The 21,537-nt window shown below is 49.2% G+C and overlaps 1 protein-coding gene across 21 annotated transcripts in view; it reads left to right on the top strand.

The window, feature by feature from the left end:
- EP400 (E1A binding protein p400) overlaps positions 1 to 21,537 on the top strand; it is a 126,298-nt gene that overhangs the window by 83,264 nt on the left and 21,497 nt on the right. For 16 of the 21 annotated variants that reach the window (XR_015549835.1, XR_015549834.1, XM_087423518.1 and 13 more), the window contains 15 exons: positions 1,895 to 2,006; positions 2,182 to 2,325; positions 6,242 to 6,382; positions 6,593 to 6,676; positions 7,104 to 7,238; positions 7,561 to 7,605; positions 7,685 to 7,838; positions 8,066 to 8,307; positions 8,465 to 8,638; positions 11,607 to 11,743; positions 11,887 to 11,943; positions 15,047 to 15,125; positions 15,251 to 15,514; positions 16,732 to 16,780; positions 16,859 to 16,968. Coding sequence is in view for 19 of the 21 variants with exons in the window: in XM_087423518.1 (XP_087279644.1) it covers positions 1,895 to 2,006; positions 2,182 to 2,325; positions 6,242 to 6,382; positions 6,593 to 6,676; positions 7,104 to 7,238; positions 7,561 to 7,605; positions 7,685 to 7,838; positions 8,066 to 8,307; positions 8,465 to 8,638; positions 11,607 to 11,743; positions 11,887 to 11,943; positions 15,047 to 15,125; positions 15,251 to 15,514; positions 16,732 to 16,780; positions 16,859 to 16,968 (1,927 nt within the window). In the remaining 2 variants the exon portion in view is untranslated. The remainder of the gene's footprint in view (positions 1 to 1,894; positions 2,007 to 2,181; positions 2,326 to 6,241; positions 6,383 to 6,592; positions 6,677 to 7,103; positions 7,239 to 7,560; positions 7,606 to 7,684; positions 7,839 to 8,065; positions 8,308 to 8,464; positions 8,639 to 11,606; positions 11,744 to 11,886; positions 11,944 to 15,046; positions 15,126 to 15,250; positions 15,515 to 16,731; positions 16,781 to 16,858; positions 16,969 to 21,537) is intronic. The other 5 variants (XM_087423504.1, XM_087423506.1, XM_087423520.1 and 2 more) reach the window with 2 other exon arrangements.

The following is a 21,537-nucleotide window of genomic DNA, read 5'->3' on the forward strand; positions in this document are numbered from 1 at the left end:
CTGTAAAGTTTCCCCAAAGCGTTATTAAAATTTAAGTTAATTTCAATGGAAGCCCTGATTATTGGTGTTAGTGTATGTGTGCACGTGCACCTATACACACAGTTGGCTAAAATGGTTTTTAAAGTGTATTTGGGTGAAAGATATGATGGCCAGCAAAAATGATGACAAGGGTTGCAGGGAGAGAGTGGTGCTGGGGTGCCCGAGGACAGACATGTGGCCTTGTCTCAGTGCTGCTGGAATCGGAGCAGATGGACAGTGCAGGGGGAAAACAGCCCAGCCTGGGTGGGAATGTCACCAAGGCAGGATTTCAGTTTAATTGAAACATAGTTTATTTAATAAGTGTTGCTGACACATTGTGTGTCTTCGAGGAAGGGAATGGGGTTGGAGCACTGTTTCCTGCTTTATGACTAGAATACAGTCCCTGTGAATTAAGGAAATAAATGTAAAAATAAAGCAACAATCTTAAAGTGGTATTTAAGAGATAATACCTATAGCCTAGAGCTTGAAGGGATCGCTTTAATCAAACAGAAAACTTGGAAGGAAGGAAAGATAAGACATATTTGAGTATAGTAAAATAAAAAGTTAAGTACAGTCACACGCTGCATAACGACATTTCGCTCAATGGTGGACCGCGTATATGACGGTGGTCCCATGAGATTAGCGCCACACAACGTAGATGTGAAGTAGGCTGTTCTGTCTAGGTTTGTGTAAGTACACTCTATGATGCTTGCACAATGATGAAATTGCCTAACAACGCATTTCTCAGAACATATCCCTGTCGTTAAGTGACACATGACTGTATTGCAAAAAGATTTCCATAAGCAAAGTTAATAGGCAAATAATAAATTGGGAAAATTGTTTGCAATTCTCTTATCAGAGGGTTAAATCGCTCTTATAAGTTGAGAAGAAAGGTAAATGACCCCTTTTTTTAAGAAGGGTGGAGAGGGAACCTAAGAACAGAACAGGCAGTTCTAGGTGAACAAAAACATGTGACAAGATGCCCAAAGGTAGAAAGAAATGCAAGTTGAATGTGCAGTGGCCTTTCTGCTCGAATGCCCCGACAAGTGGGACTGTAAAGGGGCATGTCTGCTGGCAGTGCCCAGTGAGGGAACCTCCGCATTTTACTGGGAACTGAGGGTCGTTTCACTGTTTTGAAAGCAAGGTCCGTTGATATGAAAATTGCATGTGCCCTTTGCCCCCAGCATTACCCTCAAGAGGGTTGATCCTGTGGTGTAAGAGTGGTTACTGCAGCTTGTTCATGTGGCATGAAGCAGGCACCAGTGAACGCCATCTTTAGGGTACAGCCATACCCTGAGTATCGAGCAGCCACTAGAAACATGAGTTCATTTGGGGGATTTCTGAAGGACACTGTTCAGTGAGAAGCAAAGTGCAGATAAGTGTGTAATGAGGCAGCTCTTGCCCAACATCATCAGTGTGATCATGTGAAGGTGCAGGGCGTGTTGTGGAAGTCTGTGTGCCAGGTTGTCAGCACTGAAGAAGACAGCTACTCAAGATGAGTCCGGGAGGCCCAAGTAGGATGTTTCTAGGTGGAGGCTGTGGGATGGGGAGATTGAGGGTGACAGGCAGGAGGACACGGGGCATGGGGGTGTGGGACAGTGTGCAGGGCTTCTGGGGCCTGCCTTCGTGCTGTGTGGGAAGTGGGGGCACAGCTGGGCGGAGATGGGAGCGGGGACAGTGGACCACGGAAGCCTTTGGCTGCCACATGAAGGAAGGAACATACCCAGCAGAGCATTGCATACGACAAGTGCTTTGAAAGCCATACTGCACCCACCTGAGCAGCGAGGGGTGCTGTTCACAGGCCGTCTCTGCCCCGGGTCTTCTTCCAGGTGCCTTAGCTGTCATTTGTGTGTATGTCTCTGTGTTTTGTTTGTAGGCTTGTGAGTGGCAATTCCATTGAAGAGAAATTGTTGAAAAATGGAACCAAAGATTTGATCCGGGAAGTAGCTGCTCAGGGAAATGATTACTCCATGGCGTTCTTAACACAGGTATCCTTCATTTGTGAGTCCTCGGGAGGGTTACCGCACAGGGAGGGCAATTGTGTGGGTTCCATGCAGTCGATGAGGAGTTGTCTGACGGTTTCCCTGGTACCGAGGTCTCGAGCTCAGGGGAATGAAACCGTTTTCTTTGTTGCTGGCGAGTAATATGCATTTTTGTGTTCAGCGGACTATCCAGGAGCTGTTTGAGGTCTATTCTCCCATGGATGATGCTGGCTTTCCAGTAAAAGCTGAGGAGTTTGTTGTCCTTTCTCAGGAACCTTCCATCACAGAAACCATTGCACCCAAGATTGCCAGACCTTTCATAGAGGTAAGAACACGTCCAGCCTGCCCTGAAGAGTTGTTTGATGAGGAGCTGAGCCTGCTTTGAGTCCTGACCTCTTCTGCTCTCGAGTCGTGTGGGCTCCGGGTCCCTGCTGCCCAGGTCAGCAGCCGTGGTGTCTTCATCCGTTCTTCTAGAGCCACGCCTGACCGCCCCCAGCCGTAGCTTGAGGGTCGTCAGTCCTGAGCTGCCACTCGCCTGTCCTGTCCATGACGTTCTGTTTTGTCCCCTCCGGCCCCGCCCACCCCCTGGTCAGCTGCCTCAGCTCCTCCTCTATCTCAGAGCATTGCTAGAGAAGAGCCACACTCTGAATGGGAGCCCCGTGTGTGTGTATAAAAAACACGTCCGATTCTGAGGACAGTACAAAAGAGAACGTAAACTCCCTTGTTAATACCTTTTTATATTGGTTAGGTGTTGAAATGATAATATTTTGGATATATCAGGTTAAATAAAATATTGGTTTTTACCTTTTTAACACAGGTAGTAGAGATTTTAGATTGCACACATGGCTCACATAATACTGCTTTTGGGTGGTGCTGCTGTGTAGACACATCACAAACTCGCTGTTGGGGCCACCTCACTTCCAGTCCTGCCTCTTGGAGGGGCCCTCTGCTGCAGGTGTTGGCCTGTCTTCCTTGCCTCAGGACTACCATCTTCCCCTTGGCCCATCTAGTGGGGAGGTTGTCTCCTCCTTTACCCTCCTTCCTGGGCACTGGTGTCCAGGCTCTTACTCAGAGGGACACTGTGTCCTGGTCCTTTTCCCACATCCTTGCCCACAGTGTGAGGCTGCACTGGCTTCCCCTTCCCAGGCCCTCCCTTCCTCCTCAAGTGGCTGGGGCCCTTGGTGAGGAGGACTTGCCATCTCCTGTTCCATTTTTAAAAAAGTCAACTGGTTGTTGAGAAGTAATAAGTGCATATGGTAAAACCTTAAGGAATTTATAATGAAATGTAAGTCTCCTGCATCAGAGCCTCGCTTCCCTGCTCAGAGACAGCCTCTGTCTGCGGTGTCTCACATTCCTTCCAGGGGTTTCCTGTGTATATTGTCCCTCGCACAGAAATATCTTACAGCTTTTTCTGTATTGGGGAGAATAGATCTACCCTGTTCTTTTAAAAATAGTTGATAATTGCATGAGGTTAAAAAAGAAACTCCAACAACCCAGAAGGATAGTAGTGAAGATAGATTTTCTCCCAGAGATAACCATTTAACCATGGTTAAAATCGTACACGTATCCTGGAAGAAACATGTGAGGCATGAACATGTGTGCACATGCGTGTGTGTGAGAACTGTGAGCGTGTTATACACCCTTGCTGTTTTTCTTAATATATCCTGGAGATGTTTGCACGTTGGCACATAGATATCTACTTTGTTGTCTTCAAAGCAGCATAGTATTTCAGCAGAGAGATTCTTTTGAAATGTATTGGTCGAATGTCTTACAGTGTGTCAGGCACTGTTCTAGGCGGGAGGGATATAGCATTGGAAAAAAACAGAGACACCTCGCCCTTCATGAAGCTTATATTTTAGTAAGGGAAGGGATAACAAAGCAACAAGTGAGTCACATATGTACTGTCCTCGCTGAGTTGGTGTGAAGTGCTGAGAAGCAGACTCTGGGGAGGGAGGGTGATGTCCAGGGAGGAGCATTGTGGGCAGAGGGACAGCACGTTCCAGGCCTGCCTCCGTGTCTGGACAGCATGGGGTCAGTGTGGCCGAGGGGTCTAGGGGGTGAGGGAGGTGAGGCCTGACCATGGACGTGTTCTTTAAAACGATCATCTGGCTCTGTGTTGAGACTACATTGTGGGGGCCAGTTCAGAGGCCAATAGCAGTAACACGGGTGTGCAGCGGTGGCATAGACAGTGGGAGCAGGGACGCTGAGGGATCTTTTGAAGGTGAGTCGATATGCTTTGTTGATGGACGTGGGTGTGAGAGTCAGAGGGCAGCTCCTCCTCTGCTCAGCAGCCCCTCCGGATGGGTGGCGGGGGCACCAGCAGTGCTGCTGTTAGGAGCTGTTCTGCACCAGGCATCCTCTCCTTTTGGCTGACAGGATGCTGGCGTAGCTGTAGGAGTTTCCTGCAGTGACGATGCTCGTCAGAGGGTTTGTGCAAGAAAATGCTTTTAGGTAAAAGTTTTGTTGAAGTATGAGAACAGACAGAAAAGTATATACATTATAAAGCTTCAGCTTGATAGATTTCCACAAGTGGACGCTCCTCCGTAACCAGCCCCCAGGTAAAGGAGGAGAATATTGCCAGCACTGCATCAACCACCTGCCCTGCTCCACCACCGGCTCCCAGTGGTCACCACTCTTCTGACTGACAGCAGGGTTGGCTGTTTCTGAACTTCATGTGAATGGAATCTGTTCCTTTGGATCTGGCTTCTCGTTCTGTGTGGTGATAGCTTGTTCTCATTGCTATATGACGTTCTGCTGTGTGGATTGTCGTGATTTCTTTATCCGATCTGCTGTTGTGGACGTGACAGGATCCTGTTTGAGTCATGCTTCTGTGAACGTGTCTGCACGTCTTTTGGTAGACAACACGTGTGCGTTTCTGCTAAGTGTATGCTTTGGAGTGGAGTCCCTAGGTCATCAGGTGAGCATGTTTGACTTTAGCAGATGCTCCAAGACAGTTTTCTGAAGTGACTGTACCAATCTACCCTCCTGTCAGCAGCACAGGAGTGTTGGCATTCGCTGCGCATCATCACCGAGATGTGGAGCGACATTCTTACTGGTGTCCTGGTAGAAATGTGGTAGTATCTCTGGGGTTTAATTTGCATTTTGCTCTTGGCTGATGAATTTGGTTACCTATTCATGTGTTCATGGATGGTGTGAATACTTTTTTTATGAAGTGCCTGCTCATGTCTTTTTCCTATTTTTTTTTTAACTGGGTTTCTTTTTCTTAATGGCTTGTTGGTGTTGTTTATATATTCTGGATGCAAGGTCTTTGTTGGATACATGTGAAATATTTTGTCCCATTCTGTGGTTTGCTTTGTTTAATGCTGTCTTTTGCTGAGCAGAGGTTCTTGGTCCCAGTGCCACCCAGGAGACCATCTATTTTATGGTTGGTGCTTTTGTGTTCTGCTTAAGAGAAGTTCTCACCCTGAGGTTGTCATACGTTAACCTTTATTTTCTTCTAGATGTTTCAGTGTTTGATTCTTCATATTTAGATGTGTAATCGGTCTGAAAATCATCTCTGTATATAGTGTGGGTTAGGAAGATATTTTAAACTTTGTGGATTTTGCCACATTGCCCTAAAAAGAGGTTGTACCAGTTCTTAATTGATATCCACTAACGAAAAACGGTATTATCTTCCCCAGTGTGAGAGTGTGTCTCCACATCCGCCAGCACCTGTCAGGTGTGTGCTCCTGGCTGTTGAGATAGGTACAGTGGTGTCTTCTTTAATTTGCATTTCTTGGACTGTGGTGACACTGACTCTCTCACACGGCTATCATCTGCATCACATCTTCTGTGGGCTTGGTTTTGGCTGCCATGATGTTGGGTGATTCATCCCCTGTTAATGCCATGGACGGTGGCCTGTGTCTCATGCACCACAAAGAATTGTTGTTGTTAGTCAGAACTGTGGCCGAGTGGTGGGTATCGGATGTGAGATTGACTGGAGACAAGACTGTCTTGCTCTGTTCTCCGAGTCTGGGAGCTTTGCTCTGCGTGTCAGTGTACTTGCCTGCGGCTCTTCCCTGGGTCTTGCCTGTCCAACGTGGTAGTGAGTTTCTTATGTTCTTTTTCTATAGCCCCTCAGCATCTGAGGGAATCTCGAGGAATGAACACTTTATCTTAGGGAGGCTCAGTGTACGATGTAGGCATCTAGTTAGCTTTATGTAGCGTGGCTTTTTTTTAAAAAACCCTTAATTTGAAACTTAATAATATATCATAATAATCTAAATATGTAAAATCTTTAGGCCCTCAAGAGTATTGAGTATCTGGAGGAGGATGCGCAGAAACCCGTGGAGGAAGCAGTGCCTGGGTCACCAGACTCCGACGGCTCACGGCGGAGCGAAGAGCCGTCGCAGCTGGAGGAGTTTGCTGACTTCATGGAACAGGTGGGGCATTTTCTCTTTTGTGCTTCAACTGAATTTTTTTCTTTCCACCTAAATATTGTAAACATCTGACCCTTTTATGAAGTATTTCTTGCTCACTTTGACCAAGAACAATCACTTTTCTGATTCAGATATGGGTAGGGGGTTGTATAAGGAACTTAACCCTTATTAACTTGCTTGTAACTGTATTCAAAAAATATATTTTTGAAACAGCTCACACCAATTGAAAAATATGCTTTGAATTACCTGGAATTATTCCATACTTCTATTGATCAAGAAAAAGAGAGAAATAGTGAGGTAAGAGAATGAACTTTTGATCATCTGAACGTGTGAGAATGTCAAATGCTTCAGTGTTAAATTTGAAGTAAATGTGACTTGCTTAGGATTAACAGAAAAACCAAAACCCACCAGTATAGGAGCTAATTGAAAATGAAAAGTCTTGGAAAACCTTGTGTAGGAAATTTTTATTTTTTGAAGCAGCTTGGTGCTCGATAGAGAGTTATATGTGGGGAACAAAAGAGGAGTCTGGAAACTGCGTAACCGTAGATAGGAGGGGGACTCCTTGTGACAGAGAACAGAGATTTCTTCATCTGAGTTTGACCATCAGGGCGTGAGGGGGAGGCAGGAGGGGACAGAAACAAGTAGGAGTTTCCAGAGTGTGGGGACGGTGTTGGGAACTGCTGTGATGAGTTTGAGAGCCCCTGTCCTGTGATCCTCCCGTCAGGATGCTGTGCTCACTGCTGTGAGGGCCTGGGAGGCCCAGAACGTGAGGGCCCTACGGGAGAGGGAGGCCAGGGCGCTGCGGGAGCAGGAGCAGGAGCAGCTTCTCACCTATACGCGGGAGGATGCCTACAGCGCGGTACGTGTGGCTCGCGTCCAGCGGCCAGAATCTGGGGCCTTTCTGGGAGAAGGAACCCTAGTCATTTGTACTCCTGATGTCAACTCAAGTTCTAAAAGGACCATTTTATGGTAATTGACACTTGGTTAGAGATTTTCGGTTACATATTGGCTTTTCCCTGAATGGTGTTGCCAGCTGTGATTAAAATGCGTTATAAGTCTTATAAAGAGTGATGTCCATCATACTTATTTTGAAGACTTAGTAAGTATGAAGGTAAATAATTGATGGCTTACAGCATGAAACTAAAACTGTGTCAAATTGAAAAACTTCCCTTTTCCCACAGGAATATGTCTGTGAAGGTGCCGATGGGCAGACGGAAGTCATGCCGGTGAGTGCCTGTCTCCCTCTGTTGGGTTAGCTGCCTTCTGTGAGTCCCTCAGCTCACAGGCTCTCCCTTCTCCCCGCAGCTCTGGACCCCGCCCACGCCCCCGCAGGATGACAACGACATCTACATCGACTCAGTCATGTGTCTCATGTACGAAACCACGCCCATCCCAGAGTCTAAGCTGCCTCCCGTGTACGTGAGGAAGGAGCGTAGGCGACACAAGACAGACCCCTCAGGTGTGCACCCTGTCCCATGGCCACGCTCACGTGTTCTGTTGCTTTGTTTTTGTGAGCAGTGAGGAACCTTTGTGTTTACAGCCCTAATTAGTAGTAAGAGCCAGAGAGTGGGTTTGTCTTCACCAAATGCTTACCAGGGCTCCTTGGTGACAGCCTCCGAAGTTGCCCCTCTGGTTCCCTTTCCTTCTCTTGCTGACTGTCTTGCTGAAGACAGCCTCTCTGCTCAGCTGCAGGCAGGAAGAAGAAGCAGCGTCACGGGGAGGTGGTCGTTCCTCCTCGGTCGCTGTTTGACCGAGCAACACCAGGCATGTTGAAGATTCGACGAGAAGGGAAGGAGCAGAAGAAGAATATTCTTTTGAAGCAGCAAACGCAGTTTGCCAAGCCTTTGCCAACTTTTGCCAAACCAACAGCCGAGTCGGGTCCAGACAACCCCGAGTGGCTCATCAGTGAAGACTGGGCGCTGCTGCAGGTGAGCACGTGCTGTGTCCTGCTGGTGTGAGCACTGATTCAGTGGGGTCACCCCCTCCTCCCCTCTTACGTGTCCACATCATGATCACTTTGGAAAGTGGGAAAGCCTATGAATGCACAGCTTACTGACCTGTTGTACCTGAAACTTGGTCTTCTAGGCCGTGAAGCAGCTACTCGAGCTGCCTCTGAACCTCACGATTGTGTCCCCGGCTCACACACCTAACTGGGACCTCGTCAGTGATGTCGTCAACTCCTGCAGTCGGATCTACCGCTCTTCCAAACAGTGCCGGAACCGCTATGAGAACGTGCTCATTCCGAGAGAGGAAGGGAAGGTGAGAGCAGACTGCCTCCTTCCACGGCGTGCAGTGCTGGTGGAAGTCCTCGTGGGTCCAGGGGAAGATCAGCTCACAGGGTTGTTGAGGGTTCAGTGAGGTGAAGGACCTGCACTGTGCCTGGCGCGAGACTCGAGGTGCGGCGGGCATGGTCACCGTTAGTGCAGGCAGTAGTCCCAGTGCCTGAGGTTTCAGCTGATATGGGGCGTCCATGCTCCTTTGTCAATTGGAAAGTCCTGTGTGCTCTCTGGCGGCTCTGGACACCATCCAAGGGTGTGGTCCTATTTTCATTTCCTTTCTACCTTCCTTTCTTTTTTTAAGAAAGAGTTGGGTGAATAGGAGAAAAGAGCATTTGCTTCATGCTAATTATGTTAGCTTATTTGAAGTCAAGTCTGTTAGCACCTCCTCCACTGTGTGCACTGTGCTTTCACTGGGCAACTCGGCTGCGGCAGTGCTTTGACGGACAGTAGACACTGGTCCCAGCCAACTCTGAGCACTGCAGATGCTCACTGACTACAGAGCAGCCGAGTGATTGGTATCTGTCATCAAGAAGCCAGCTGTGTTGGGTGGCCCGACCCTGAAGAGTCAGCACTGTCGATAAGCAGGTCTCCATTCAAGGGCCTTTTCTCGTCCCTCTGGAGCCAGATTTGTCTCTTCCCGGGTCTTCCTCCACTCTCCTCATCAGCTCCCCCTTCTTGTTGCTTGCCTTCCTCTCCCCAGGAGTAGGTCCCAGGCCTCTGTACAGAAAGCGTCTGCGTGCTGCGTCATGCCAGCATTTGCGAGTGTCCTCGCCCGTTGGTGACCGTTGCTTCCAGTGGTAGATGTCCTGTCACATCTGCTGCACATGACGGACGGGGCCAGTGCAGAGGCACCCCTCCCCTGCTTTGATGGAATTTGCTGTTGTGCTTCTAATTTGGGAAAGTTACTTTTATGACCACTCTTTGAAGCATCTCAGTTTTCATTTTTCTAAAAACAGTTGTCTCAGAATAAGGCATTTATTTGCTTTTTTGTTTAAAAACAAAAAGGAGCAAGCTTTCTTTAGAACCCCGTTTTGTGTGCCTTCACCAGCAAGACTTGCCCAAGTCTTGTGTTGGGTCTGTTATGTTTTGGAAGCATTTCTAACAATCGCCATAACCTTCATATGAAAAAATGTAAAGCTAAAATTTTATCTTCTGTTATAGCTCACGTATAAAGCTAAAGAAAAAGGCAAGAAATATTTATAAGGTATGAGGGTGCTGTTCTGAATAAATTGGAAAACCTTATTTAAGCACCTGTACAGGGGAGCATATGATGAGATTCAGAATTAACCTGTATTTTAGTAATCAACAGAAATGTGAAATCCAGAATGTTCTTAAGTGCCTCTCCTATGAGGAGAGGATTTGCTTCTTTGCATTAGAGGGCCACGCCCCCGTGGGGATGTCCTGAGGCTCCAGCCTTCTCACACCCCATTGAAGCCTGTGATGGTGGCAGTGGTCAGAGGTGCCTGTAAACGGGAGACACGTGAGGCCCCTTTCCACCCCCTCACGGCCCCCTCACTGCCCCTCATGGCCTGCTGGCTCCCCAGCATCAAGTGGAGCAGTTCTCACTCAGACAAGACCGAAACAGGAGTTCTTTTACGTGCAAATAGTCTGCCTGCCTTCACATTGTCACTGTCTGGTATTGGGTGTCACATACCTGATCTTGTTCTCACTCTCTCTTTCTCCCTGTTTTCCTAATTAACTGATTATGACATGGGAACGCTTGCATTTACAGTCCAGCATGCAGGAAGTGGCACAGCGTAGCCTCACATGTTGGTTTTCTAGTTCTCATTTTCCTCGCACGTTGCACACTTTGAATTAAGGCTTTTTTTGTTTGTTTGGTAAGGAAGATTCATCCTGAGCTAACATCTGTTGCCAATGTTCCTCTTTTTGCTTGAGGAAGATTGTCCCTAAGCTAACATCTGTGTCAGTCTTCCTCTGTTTTGTATGTGGGATGCCGCCACAGCATGGCTTGATGGGAGGTGGTGTTGGTCCATGCCTGGGATCCAAACCCACGAATCCCGGGCTGCCCAAGTGGGACACACAAACTTAACCACTTATGCCACTGGGCCGGCCACTGAATTAAAGCATTCTGTGCTGAATTAAAGCACAGACAACACATGTGTGGTGCATGTACACGCACACCCCCTCCCACACGTGTGCCTCTTACTCTGTTTGTCTAGGAGTCTTGGTTTCTATCCTGCACACTGGATTTGACTCCCAGTTATGGGAATGATCAGAGCTTAGAGATACAGAGGAGAGTCCTGGGCGAAGACTGAGGAGCTCTGTGGCCTGGCCTTCACTTGTCACTAGTTAGCCTTCTGGCCTTGCACATGCTGTGTCACAGGACTGGAATTTTCTCCATGGCACAAAGGGTTTCTCTGAAGTTCTGCGGGATGCTATGATGTCTTGGGAGCAAGCAGGTGCTTGGTTTAGCCGTAGGATGTATGAAGGAGAGATTGATTACCAGGCACAAATAATGCTAAAGCCCCCAGCCCCCAAGGATAGACACAGATGTCATCACACGTCTGTCCCCTGCACCGTCGTCTGTGGGCAGAGGTCTGCAGGGAGGGCAGCTGCCTCTTGGTTCACGTGGGGGTTGGATCACCGATGAAGGTGTGCTGGCTCTGCCTCACTTGCTGTGTGACCTTGGGCACTTTGCCTGAGTGTTCTCTGTCCCCCGCTGAAGGTGGGGAGTTCTCACTCTCTGGGTAATTTCGAGGCTCGCACGAGGTAACGTGCAGAAAGGCCTAGCACAGGTTGAGGAATAGTGTTAGTTGGTGGACGATGGGTGCTGGTGTCCCTGCTGTTACATCTGTGTGGAGTCTCAGAAGAAGGGGTGGGAAAAAGGAACTTTGTTTAATCATGGGGTGGTTAACGTTAGGCCTCCGAATCAGTGAAGCCTGTTTTTGGGGTCACCGTCTGATGAGCTGTGGTCAATCTTGTTTCAGAGTAAGAACAACCGCCCTCTGCGCACAGGGCAGATGTACGCCCAGGATGAAAATGCCACGCACACCCAGCTGTACACCAGCCACTTCGACCTCATGAAGATGACTGCTGGGAAGAGGAGCCCCCCCATCAAACCTCTGTATGCTTCCCGATCCCTTAGTTCCGTTAGTTTGTGACCGAGTCAGTGGTGGGAAGCTTGATTTTTATCATTGGTCGTTACTTTTCTTTCTTCAGTATGTTTTCTTATGTTTAGTAATTGCTGTCTCCTTTTCTGTGCTGCAGGCTTGGCATGAATCCCTTTCAGAAAAACCCCAAGCATGCCTCCGTGTTGGCAGAAAGGTATTTCTGTATTTGTGACATGGGTTTCACTATTTGAAATGATTTATTTTAGTGTTCTCTTAACCCAGTAAGTTTAGTGAATTATCGTGCAAATGGTGTGATCAGGCATCAGCTGGGGATGGTGAAGTGGCCTGAGCGGCCGAGCCTGGAGCGCGGCCTCCTGTGTGGGGCCGGCCCAGCACGGGCTCACATCCAGTGAGTGTTCACGTGTTCTTCGTTTACATAGCGAGAGTCCCTCCCTGCCTGAGGTCTGGTGGGGGACATGCTGACAGACGTGCTGGGGGCTGCGGAGAGGCGGAGGGGCTTCCTCCTTTCTTCGTCATGCCCCACCTCTCATCTGGCAAATGTTGTTGGCTCCACCTTAAAAATGTACCCAGTTTGGGGTGAGTGTACTTGCTTTGAATTTCTGCAAAGGAAAAGAACTGAATCAATGGATAGGTAGAGGTGAGTAGGTGTGAGAAAGCAAGTAGAGTCAGAGGGAATTGTGGATTCGAGTGCTGGGGACACTGCATTTGCTGCAAGGTCCCTGCAGCTTTCTGTATGTTTGACCCTTTGTAATAAAACATTGGGAATATATATGTTCATGAAACCCAGTTCCCCCTCTGTTCAAGCCTTCGTTGTCACCCAAGTGAGGTTTTGCAGGCACCACCTGATGCCCTGCTGTCTCGTGGTCTCTGTGCTCTGCTCTCCACACAACCCCGGGCGTCCTTGTCAGCGGGAAGCGGCCCAGGCCTGCGCTGCCTGCTGCCCCGTGTGCCTGGCCTCCCTCCACAGGATACTCTTTGGGCGTGCCTGCAGCCCCTGCCTCACAGCTTGGCCTTGCTGGTCACCGTGGGCAGGTCTCCCCAGGCGTCTGTGCGGCTTGTGCCCCTCCTCCACGCCCTCTCGCACACGCCACCTCTTGACCTTGTTGAAATTGCACCCTGGCCCCTCTCTGTTTTTCTTCGTGGTGGGGATCATCTTTGCATTTTTACTTGACTTGTTTCGCATCTGTCTGAGCTCTGTGGATGTAGGAATTCTAGAGCCTAGAGGCACAGAGCAGACGTTCAGTATGGCGTTTGTTGATTAAATTAATGAATTATTTCATTCAGCTGGTGTTTATTGATGACCTGCATGCCTTACACTCTGCTGGGGGCTCAGCGGTGAACAAGCTAGGCACAGTCCTGCCCTCCTTTTTATCTTATGCAAGAGACAAAAACTGAGTAATTCTCACAGAGGATGAGGATTCATTCTAGAGGTGAATAGAACTTAGCCTGGCAGAGCTGATGTCAGGTGGGTTCCAGGCTTGCTGGGGCCTTCAGCGAAGGGGCTTGGCTGGGCTGGCTTGGCTGGGGTGGAGAAGACTAGGGGGGATTGTTCCTCTCCGAGTGAGGCGACAGATCGACATCAGGCATCTGTAGGGGCTGTCAGTGTGGTAGCCGTGGGTGAGAAGTTCGTGGAGCTGAGGGAGGGGGATTAGAAGACAGGTCTGCAGCATGGGGAGGAGGGAGATCCAGGGGTGGCACCACCAAGGTGAGGGGAGCAGGCAAGCAGAGAGGCCTTGGCCTCCATTTCGGATGTGCCGCTGCCATAGCGGATATCAGGAGCATCAGTGCGGAGGTGACTGAGGGTCTCAGTGGAAGCGTGTTTGGTGTGAAGCCCAATTGGATTAAGTTGGAGAGAGGCTGCAAAGTGAGTAAAGATCTGGAGGGGCGTCTCTGTGCCTCAGTTTTGTTTTTGTGCGTTTGGTTCAGGTCGGAGACATGGATCCTGTTTAAATGCTGGTGGACAGGACAAGGAGGTAGAAGGATGGGGGTGAGAGGAGAGCCCAGGATGGACAGCAGAGGCTGGTCTGCAGCCTGGGTCAGGGCTCAGCTTTCTGTAGTCCAGGTGTGCTACAGGAGAGTCTTGACATGACAGCCAAAGGTGGAGGGCATTGGAGGCTGTGTGCTGAGGGAGGGAGCAGGAGGGAACTCCTCGTGGAGCAGGAGTCTCCAGGGTGGCTGGGTTGTGGTGCCTTAGGGTGCGCAGAATGGATTTTTCCCTCCAGCAGTGGAGGCACTTGGGCCTGGCCTGGAGCGGGCTGGTGGGAGGAGTCTGCTGTGGTTGTGCCTCACCACTGTGTGTGGTGGAGAGACAAGGGGGTGAGAGAAGGCCCTGATGTTATCTCGAGGGCGGCAGGGAGGTGGGCAGTGCTCACGTGGAGGGCTGAGTGGACTGACGTGGGTGAGGTCAGAGAACAGGCAAGAAGGTACTGACTTAGCGAGCTGGGAGGAACGTGACGTGGGAGGGTCGACGTCCAGGGCCGCCAGATGGTGTGGCACGTGGTCTGGGTGTGTGGTGGGGGTCCTGATGTTGGGAGGAAGTGCATAAGGTTTTAAGCAAAGCCAACCTCTCTGTGACCGGAGGAATCAAGAAGTCTGTAGGTGACAATGATGGGGAGGACATGGGAGCCTCTGGGACCAGGAGTTCCATGAAATGGCGGAGAGACCTGTGGGGACCTGGGCTGTGGGGGACCCACCCTGTGGGGGTTTGCTGGCCAGGCTCTGTGCTTGGGGACCCAACGCCATGGAAGGCTGGGAGTGTTTGTGTTGCCTGGGTCCTGGAACATCAGTTCTCAGGGACACAGAGGCATCTAGTAGGCTGGCGTGGGGCCTGGGGTCATGGGGTGGGGGAGGGGCAGGTGACCGACTGACTGCTGCTGAAGGCTCCTTGGAGGAGGGTTGATGCTCAGCTGGGGAGGGAAGGGAGGCCCGGCTTTGAGCAGGTGGGCAGTTTGGTGGACTGAGTGGACGGGCGGTGTTTCAACATCAAGTGCTGAATAGCTTTCTTGCCCACACACATTTCAGGGCACCTGATGTCCCGGACACTGTACTGAGTGCTGCTGCAGTGGACCAGGCCCAGGCCTGCCTTCTGGAAGACTCTCTGTTGGAAGGGAATGGGACACGTGGTCTTGGGTGGCCATGGCAGCCTTTCTCCTTTCCCAGGCTGATCCGCTTTGGGGCTTGGCTGGAGCTGCCTCCTGGCACCTGGCAGCTTGGGAAATGAGAACTTGGGATTTCTAGCATATTTGTCTACTTTAGGACTTGCTGGTTTATTTTTAATTTTTGCTTTTGTCTTCCAGTGGAATCAACTACGATAAACCACTGCCTCCTATTCAGGTTGCATCTCTCCGTGCAGAGCGAATTGCCAAAGAGAAAAAGGTGTGGGAGCCTGGGCCGGGCCTGTTGCTCCAGTGGGAGGGCGGAGCCAGGAATGGTTGACAGACAGGTGAGGGGCTGCAGGCCCTGGCTCCTCCCCACGGCTCCTTTCCTTCCCCACCCTCTAGGCTCTGGCGGATCAGCAGAAGGCTCAGCAGCCGCAGGTGGCACAGCCCCCACCACCGCCACCACCGCCGCAGCCACAGCCGCAGCCTCCGCCGCCCCAGCAACCGCCTCCACCTCTGCCCCAGCCCCAGGCGGCGGGCAGCCAGCAGCCAACGGGGCCACCAGCCGTCCAGCCCCAGGCCCCTGTGCAGCCCCAGGCACAGCCCGCGCAGCCCCCACCCAAGGTGCCGCCTGTGATCACGACGGTGGGCAATGCCGCCGTGCTGGTGAGAAGACGCCCCTCCCTGGCACGGGCGCCTGTGATGACTCACATTTGGCGAGGAACTGTCTGTTCAAACGAACCCTTGTTGAAGTTCTGCACTTTCCAGCCTGCAAACCTTCCTCTCGGAGGGCGCAGTGAAGGCCCAGCCTTTCCCTAGAGGGCGTTTGTGTCTAGAGGGAGCGTGTCTGGGGGGTCCTGGTCTAGAGGGGGCGTGTGTGTTCCCTGTGCTCTGCCAGCTTCATCCTCCAGGGCTCTTGTGGGCTGGCATAGCTCAGCAGGATGGGGGAGGTGCTGGGAAGTCTGGAATTAGACAGGGTTTTGTGAACCGTGACTGTGAAGAAGTCGCCTGCTTGCTCTCCACAAACTTGTGGAGCAGGCACTGTCTGTGCTCGTCTGCAAACTAACCTTCCCCTGACCCCACCCTGCTGTCCCTCAGAGCACGTGCACACGGGCTCACACACGCGCATAAATCTTCCGTACCCATTAGAGAAAAGTGGCACAAAAAGGAAGGAAAGGCAGACTGCGATCTCATGCCCCCTGTGCCGTCGCCTCATGCCCTGGTGTGTTCTTTCGTTATGTGTGACTGTGGGACACAGACACTGAGATCCCACATGGAGAGAACGCCAGGGACTGGATGGGCCGGCGCTGCTGCTTTGCACGTCAGCTGGGCATGGGAATAGCCTTGTTATGCAGAATCACTTCCTCCCTTTGCTTCTAATTATATTTGCTGTGGTGGGATTTTTCTACGCGCCTGAGCAGCTTTATTCTTCATTCATTCAGAAAATGTACTCACTAAGCACCTACTTGGTGTGAGGGCTGCCCCCTGCTCCCGTGGAGCCACGTCCCACTGGGGCAGGCAGCCCAGCCGTGCAAGACCCCAGGGAGGACAGTGTTGGGTGGTCGGGAGGAGACTTTCTGTGGAGCTGGCTCCTGGGCTGCACCTGGAGTGACAGGAGTCAGTCAGAAAAGAGAAAATCAGCAAGTGCATAGGCCGTGAGCTTGGCACATGTGGGATCAGAAGGGTCAGCATGGCCAGAGCCCGGTGACTGAGGGATGGACGCAGCTGTGTGGGAGGAGGTGGGGAGGGAGGGGCTGGAGTTGGCCCGTGTGGTGTGTAACCGTGCTCAGGAGTTTGGATTTGATTCTAATGAAATGGAAGCCATTGGAGGGTTTACCCAGGGGAGATCTTGACCTGAAATTCAAATTGTTTTCTTTCTTCAGCAGGCAGGAGCCATTAAAACGTCCGTTGCAGGGACAAGCATGCCAACGGGTAAGAAGTCAGAGATGCTGCGATAAAAAGTCATTTCTTCCCATCCTCCTCTTGTCTCACAGACCTCTCCCTCTACAGGCGCAGTGAGTGGGAATGTGATAGTGAACACCATCGCGGGCGTCCCTGCTGCCACCTTCCAGTCGATTAACAAGCGCCTTGCTTCACCCGCAGCGCCTGGAGCCTTGACTGTGAGTTGTCCCTGCTCCTGGGCGCTTTTGGTGGCAAGCGTGACCCTAGGACTTTGCAGTAGTTGTTTGCTTTATAAAAAAATATTCTATCGGTACAACAAGTGCTGATTTAGTTTGAATTTCATAAAACAATGTGAACAGTCAGGTGTTCAAGGGTTGGCTTCCACTTTGGGGTTTTCTGAGGAAATGTGTGTTGAAACCCCCAGCAATTTCAGAGAGGAAGAAGCTGGGTGTGAAGGCTCGTCACTGACTCCGCTGACGGGGTGCCCCACGTGCGGTGGTGACAGATTTGCCTGTGTGGGGGGACGTGGGGACACAGAGATGGCTGCTCTTGGGGGGATTGCCCTGGGGGAGGAGGCGCAGCATCTCACAGGGGCGGGATGTGCTGTCACGTGCGTTGCTGGCGTGTGGAAGGGCCAAACAGGGCACGGGAGGCAGGTGGTCAGTTTCTGGGGTGTCGTGAGCCAGATGTGGGAAACAGGTAGGGGCCACACCTAAGCAGAGGGAAAGCCTCAGAGCCACAAGGCCCCCTGAGTGCCTAACCAAAAGGAGATGGGGCACTAACCAGAAGGAGACTGGGGTGCTCATCAAAACACACCCCACGTCAAGCCATCTGCTTGTCTTTGTGTTTCACCATAAAAAACAAATAAACAACTGAGATTAAGGAGTTTAAATTTATATTCTGCTTTCCAGTTTGGTCACAGACCCAAAAGCAACAGATGCCCAGAATGAGAAAAAGCTGCTTCAGAGTTAGCAGTGCTTTGGCAAGTAGAACGATGTCCTTCTTCGGTGTGGAAAAGCACCTTTTCTACAAAGATGTTGCTGTGGTAATCTAGACGGTGTGGTCTTGGCAAAGAATAGACGCATAGACCCGTGGAGTAGGATGGAGAGTCCAGAAATAGACCCAAACAGACGTCATCAGTGGATTGTCATTAAGAGTGCTGGGGGACTTCAATGGAGAAAGGATGGTCTTTTCAACACACGGTGCTGGAAAGAATTGGGTGGCCATGTGCACAGCAATGTCTGTGACCCATAGCTTACACTGTATAAAGTCATACGAAACAGATCATAGACCTAAATGTAAAACCCAAAACTATAAAACTTCTAAAAGAACATACGAGAACATCTTTGCTACCTTGGTTTAGGAAAAGATTTCTTAGGATACCAAAGCCTGTGAATTATGAAAGAAAAATTAATAAATTAGACTTCATCAAAATCAAGAACTTCTGCTCTTTGAAAAATATTAAGAAAATGAAAAGGAAAGCATGAAAAATATTTGCAGGGTGCTGGCGCTGTGGCATAGCGGTTAAGTGCGCATGCTGCGCTGCTGGAGCCCCAGGTTCAGATCCCGGCTGTGCACTGATGCACCCCGTCAGGCCATGCTGTGGCGGCATCCCATATAAAGTGGAGAAAGGTGGGCACGGATGTTAGCCCAAGTGCAGTCTTCCTCAGCAAAAAGAGGAGGATTGGCACAGATGTTAGCTCAGAGCTGATCTTCCTCACCAAAAAAAAAACGAAAAAAAAAAAACATTTGTAGAACGTATCTGATAAAGGACTGGTACTCAGATCATATAAAGATTGTTCCATCAGTCATAGGAAAACAAACAACTTTAAAAAAATGGACAGGGGCCGGCCCCGTGGCTTAGCAGTTAAGTGCGCGCGCTCTGCTGCTGGCGGCCTGGGTTCGGATCCCGGGCGCGCACCGACGCACCGCTTGTCCAGCCATGCTGAGGCCGCGTCTCACATACAGCAACTAGAAGGATGTGCAGCTATGACATACAACTGTCTACTGGGGCTTTGGGGAGAAAAAAATAAATAAATAAAATTATTAAAAAATTAATTAATTAATTAAAAAATGGACAAAAGATTTGAGCATTTACCAGAGAATATAAATGGATAGTAAATAAATGTGAAAAGGTGTTCAGTGTTAGGGAAATGCAAATTAAAACCACAATGAGATACTATTTGTACGCCTATGAGAAGGGCTTTAAAAACAAATGGAAACCTGACAATATCCTATGCTGGTGAGGATGCAGAGCAACTGGAATCTCGTTGCTGATAGGAATGCAAAATCTTAGAGTGCCTTTGGAAAACAGTTTGGTTATTTCTTATGAAATTAAACATACTGTTTCCATACAACCTAGTAATTCCACTCCTAAGTTTTCTTTCAAGAGAGATCAAAACATACGTCTCCACAAAAGCCTGAACATGAATGCCTATAGTGGCTTTATTCAGAATTGCTAAAAAAGGGAACAGCCTGAATGGCCTTCAGCCGGTGAATGGAAGGGTAAACTGGTACGTCTGTACCACCTGGTGCCACCCAGGGAAACACAGGAGTGAACTGCTGATACATGCAGCAGTGTAGATTGATCTCAAATACATTTTTTAAAATTTTATTTTATTTTTTAATTTTTTTGGTGAGGAAGATCAGCCCTGAGCTAACATCCAATGCCAGTTCTCCTCTTTTTTTGCTGAGGAAGATTGGCCCTGAGCTAACATCTGTGCCCATCTTCCTCTATTTTATATGGGATGCTGCCACAGCATGGCTTGATCAGCAGTACGTCAGTGCGCACCTGGGATCTGAACCTGTGAACCCCGGGCTGCCAAAGTGGAGCACGCGCACTTAACCACTGCACTACTGGGCCAGCCCCTCAAATACATTTTGCTAGGTGATTGGAGTTTCAAAAGGCTTCATGTGCTGTATGATTCCATTTAAATAACGTGGAAAAGGCAAAACTGTGGATACAGAAAACAGAATATGTTCTGTATCTGGATGTGGTGGTGGCTACATTTATATGCATTTATAAAAATTCACAGAGCGGTATACTTGAAAGGGGTGAATTTTACTGTATGTGAGTTATACCTCAATAAATCTGGCTTAAAAAATTAAAATGCTCTCTGAGCAAGAGAGTATATATAAAAGTAGTTTTTCTAGTATGTGACAGGATTATTTCATTTATTTTTCTTTCTGCTGTGCAATAAACTGCTTTAGACTTGGCCATTTCAATAAACAACAGAAGTTATTAGTTAGGCTTGTGGCATTAGGAAGATTCTGTGTGACCAGTACTACTACTTCTCTGAGGATAGGAAGCCCAAATCATTGCATCTGATGTTTTATTTTGAAAAAGACCCATGTCTATGTGTGATATTTTTAAAAGATAAAGTAATTCATCCACAATGTATTTTGTTGAGCAGCTTTTATGGATGAGATACTCTTCCTGGTGATGTGGGGGTAGAAATAGCAGTCACACACATGGCATGCTTCCACAGGGCTCCTCTAGTGCTGTAGCTGGAACATGAAAGAGGTACAGGCTTTCTGGAGAAGGCAGCCTTGAGCTTCCATGGGTAGGAAGAGGTCATCCACAAAAATGGCTCTTTGGAAGACGGGGCAGATAGTATGAGCAAAGGTTCAGTGGTGGGAAACTGGATGGTGTGTACAGGGAGCAGCAGGGAGTTCTGTTTGGTGGAGCACAAAACGTATTAGCAGAGAAGTGGTGGTTCCCCCAAGCTGTTAGGGGCTCTTGAGTGGCTGTAGTGCTTGGCATTGTGTGATGTGGAGGCTGGCTTGTCTTGAGGTTTGGATATTGAGTTAAAGAGTATGGATTTCATTCACCAGACAATGGGAAGACCTTGAATGTCTTTGAGCAGAGGTGTGTTCTAGGAAAATTCATGTGATATGTATGTGTAGAGTGGATTAGAGCAGAAAAGGCTAGAGAGAAAACTATTTTGGTAGTCCAGAAAAGGACTTCTGTTTCTGGTAATAAAGTGAGTTGTTTTGTTTACACCATTCTGTTAATGAAAAGAACTAAAATTATTGGATAAAACTTTCAAAAATCTCCTTAAAAGCTTCAAAGAACTGAGGAAAGAATAAGTAATTATGAGGCCAAAATCTAAGGGAAGAAGAAACCCAGAGAGAGAAACAGGGTGCACTGGAGCTGTGTCTACTTTGGAGTACATTTCATCTTGTTGGACAAGGGGACTCCAGTTCAAGTCCAAGGCTTCGCTCTCCTGGGTGGAGAGTCTAAAAGGAGGCATTGACACCCTGAGCTCGGACCTCAGACAACTAAGCCCTTAAGGCAGGGGTGACCCAGAAGTAAAGTTCATCTGCCTCCACCGTCAGGCTGAGCCAGGGGTGGGGACTCTTTCTGTGAAGTTGTAGCCACAAGTCAGCTCTCTGTCAGTTTGTAGCTCGAGTTCATATGGCCTCAAAAGGGCCCTCAAACACCCTCAAATCAAGTGAAGTAGACCTGGATGGGCGTGTTCCTGGGTAGGTGACCAGAAGCAAATGCAGATTCTCTAGAAGAAGATCCTTCAGCCTGGACTTCTTAGAATCTCCACAAATGATGTTCAAGTATAATGAGCAGCATATGATAGAAAACAGTCAAGCACACAAGGAGAGAAGGCACCATGAGAGAAAACCAGTGAAAACAACAGACAATGGGCAGACCCTTAAAGACTTGAGACAGCAGGATTATCAGGCATAGATTATAAAACAATTGTACTTTCTATTTTAAAGAAATAAAGAGAAGCTTGAGAATGTCTGTTAAAACCAAGAAACTATATTTAAAA

The sequence above is a fragment of the Ceratotherium simum genome, chromosome 35 (genome assembly GCF_057802395.1).
Source record: "Ceratotherium simum simum isolate JZ-2026a chromosome 35, ASM5780239v1, whole genome shotgun sequence".
Lineage (NCBI taxonomy): Eukaryota > Metazoa > Chordata > Mammalia > Perissodactyla > Rhinocerotidae > Ceratotherium > Ceratotherium simum.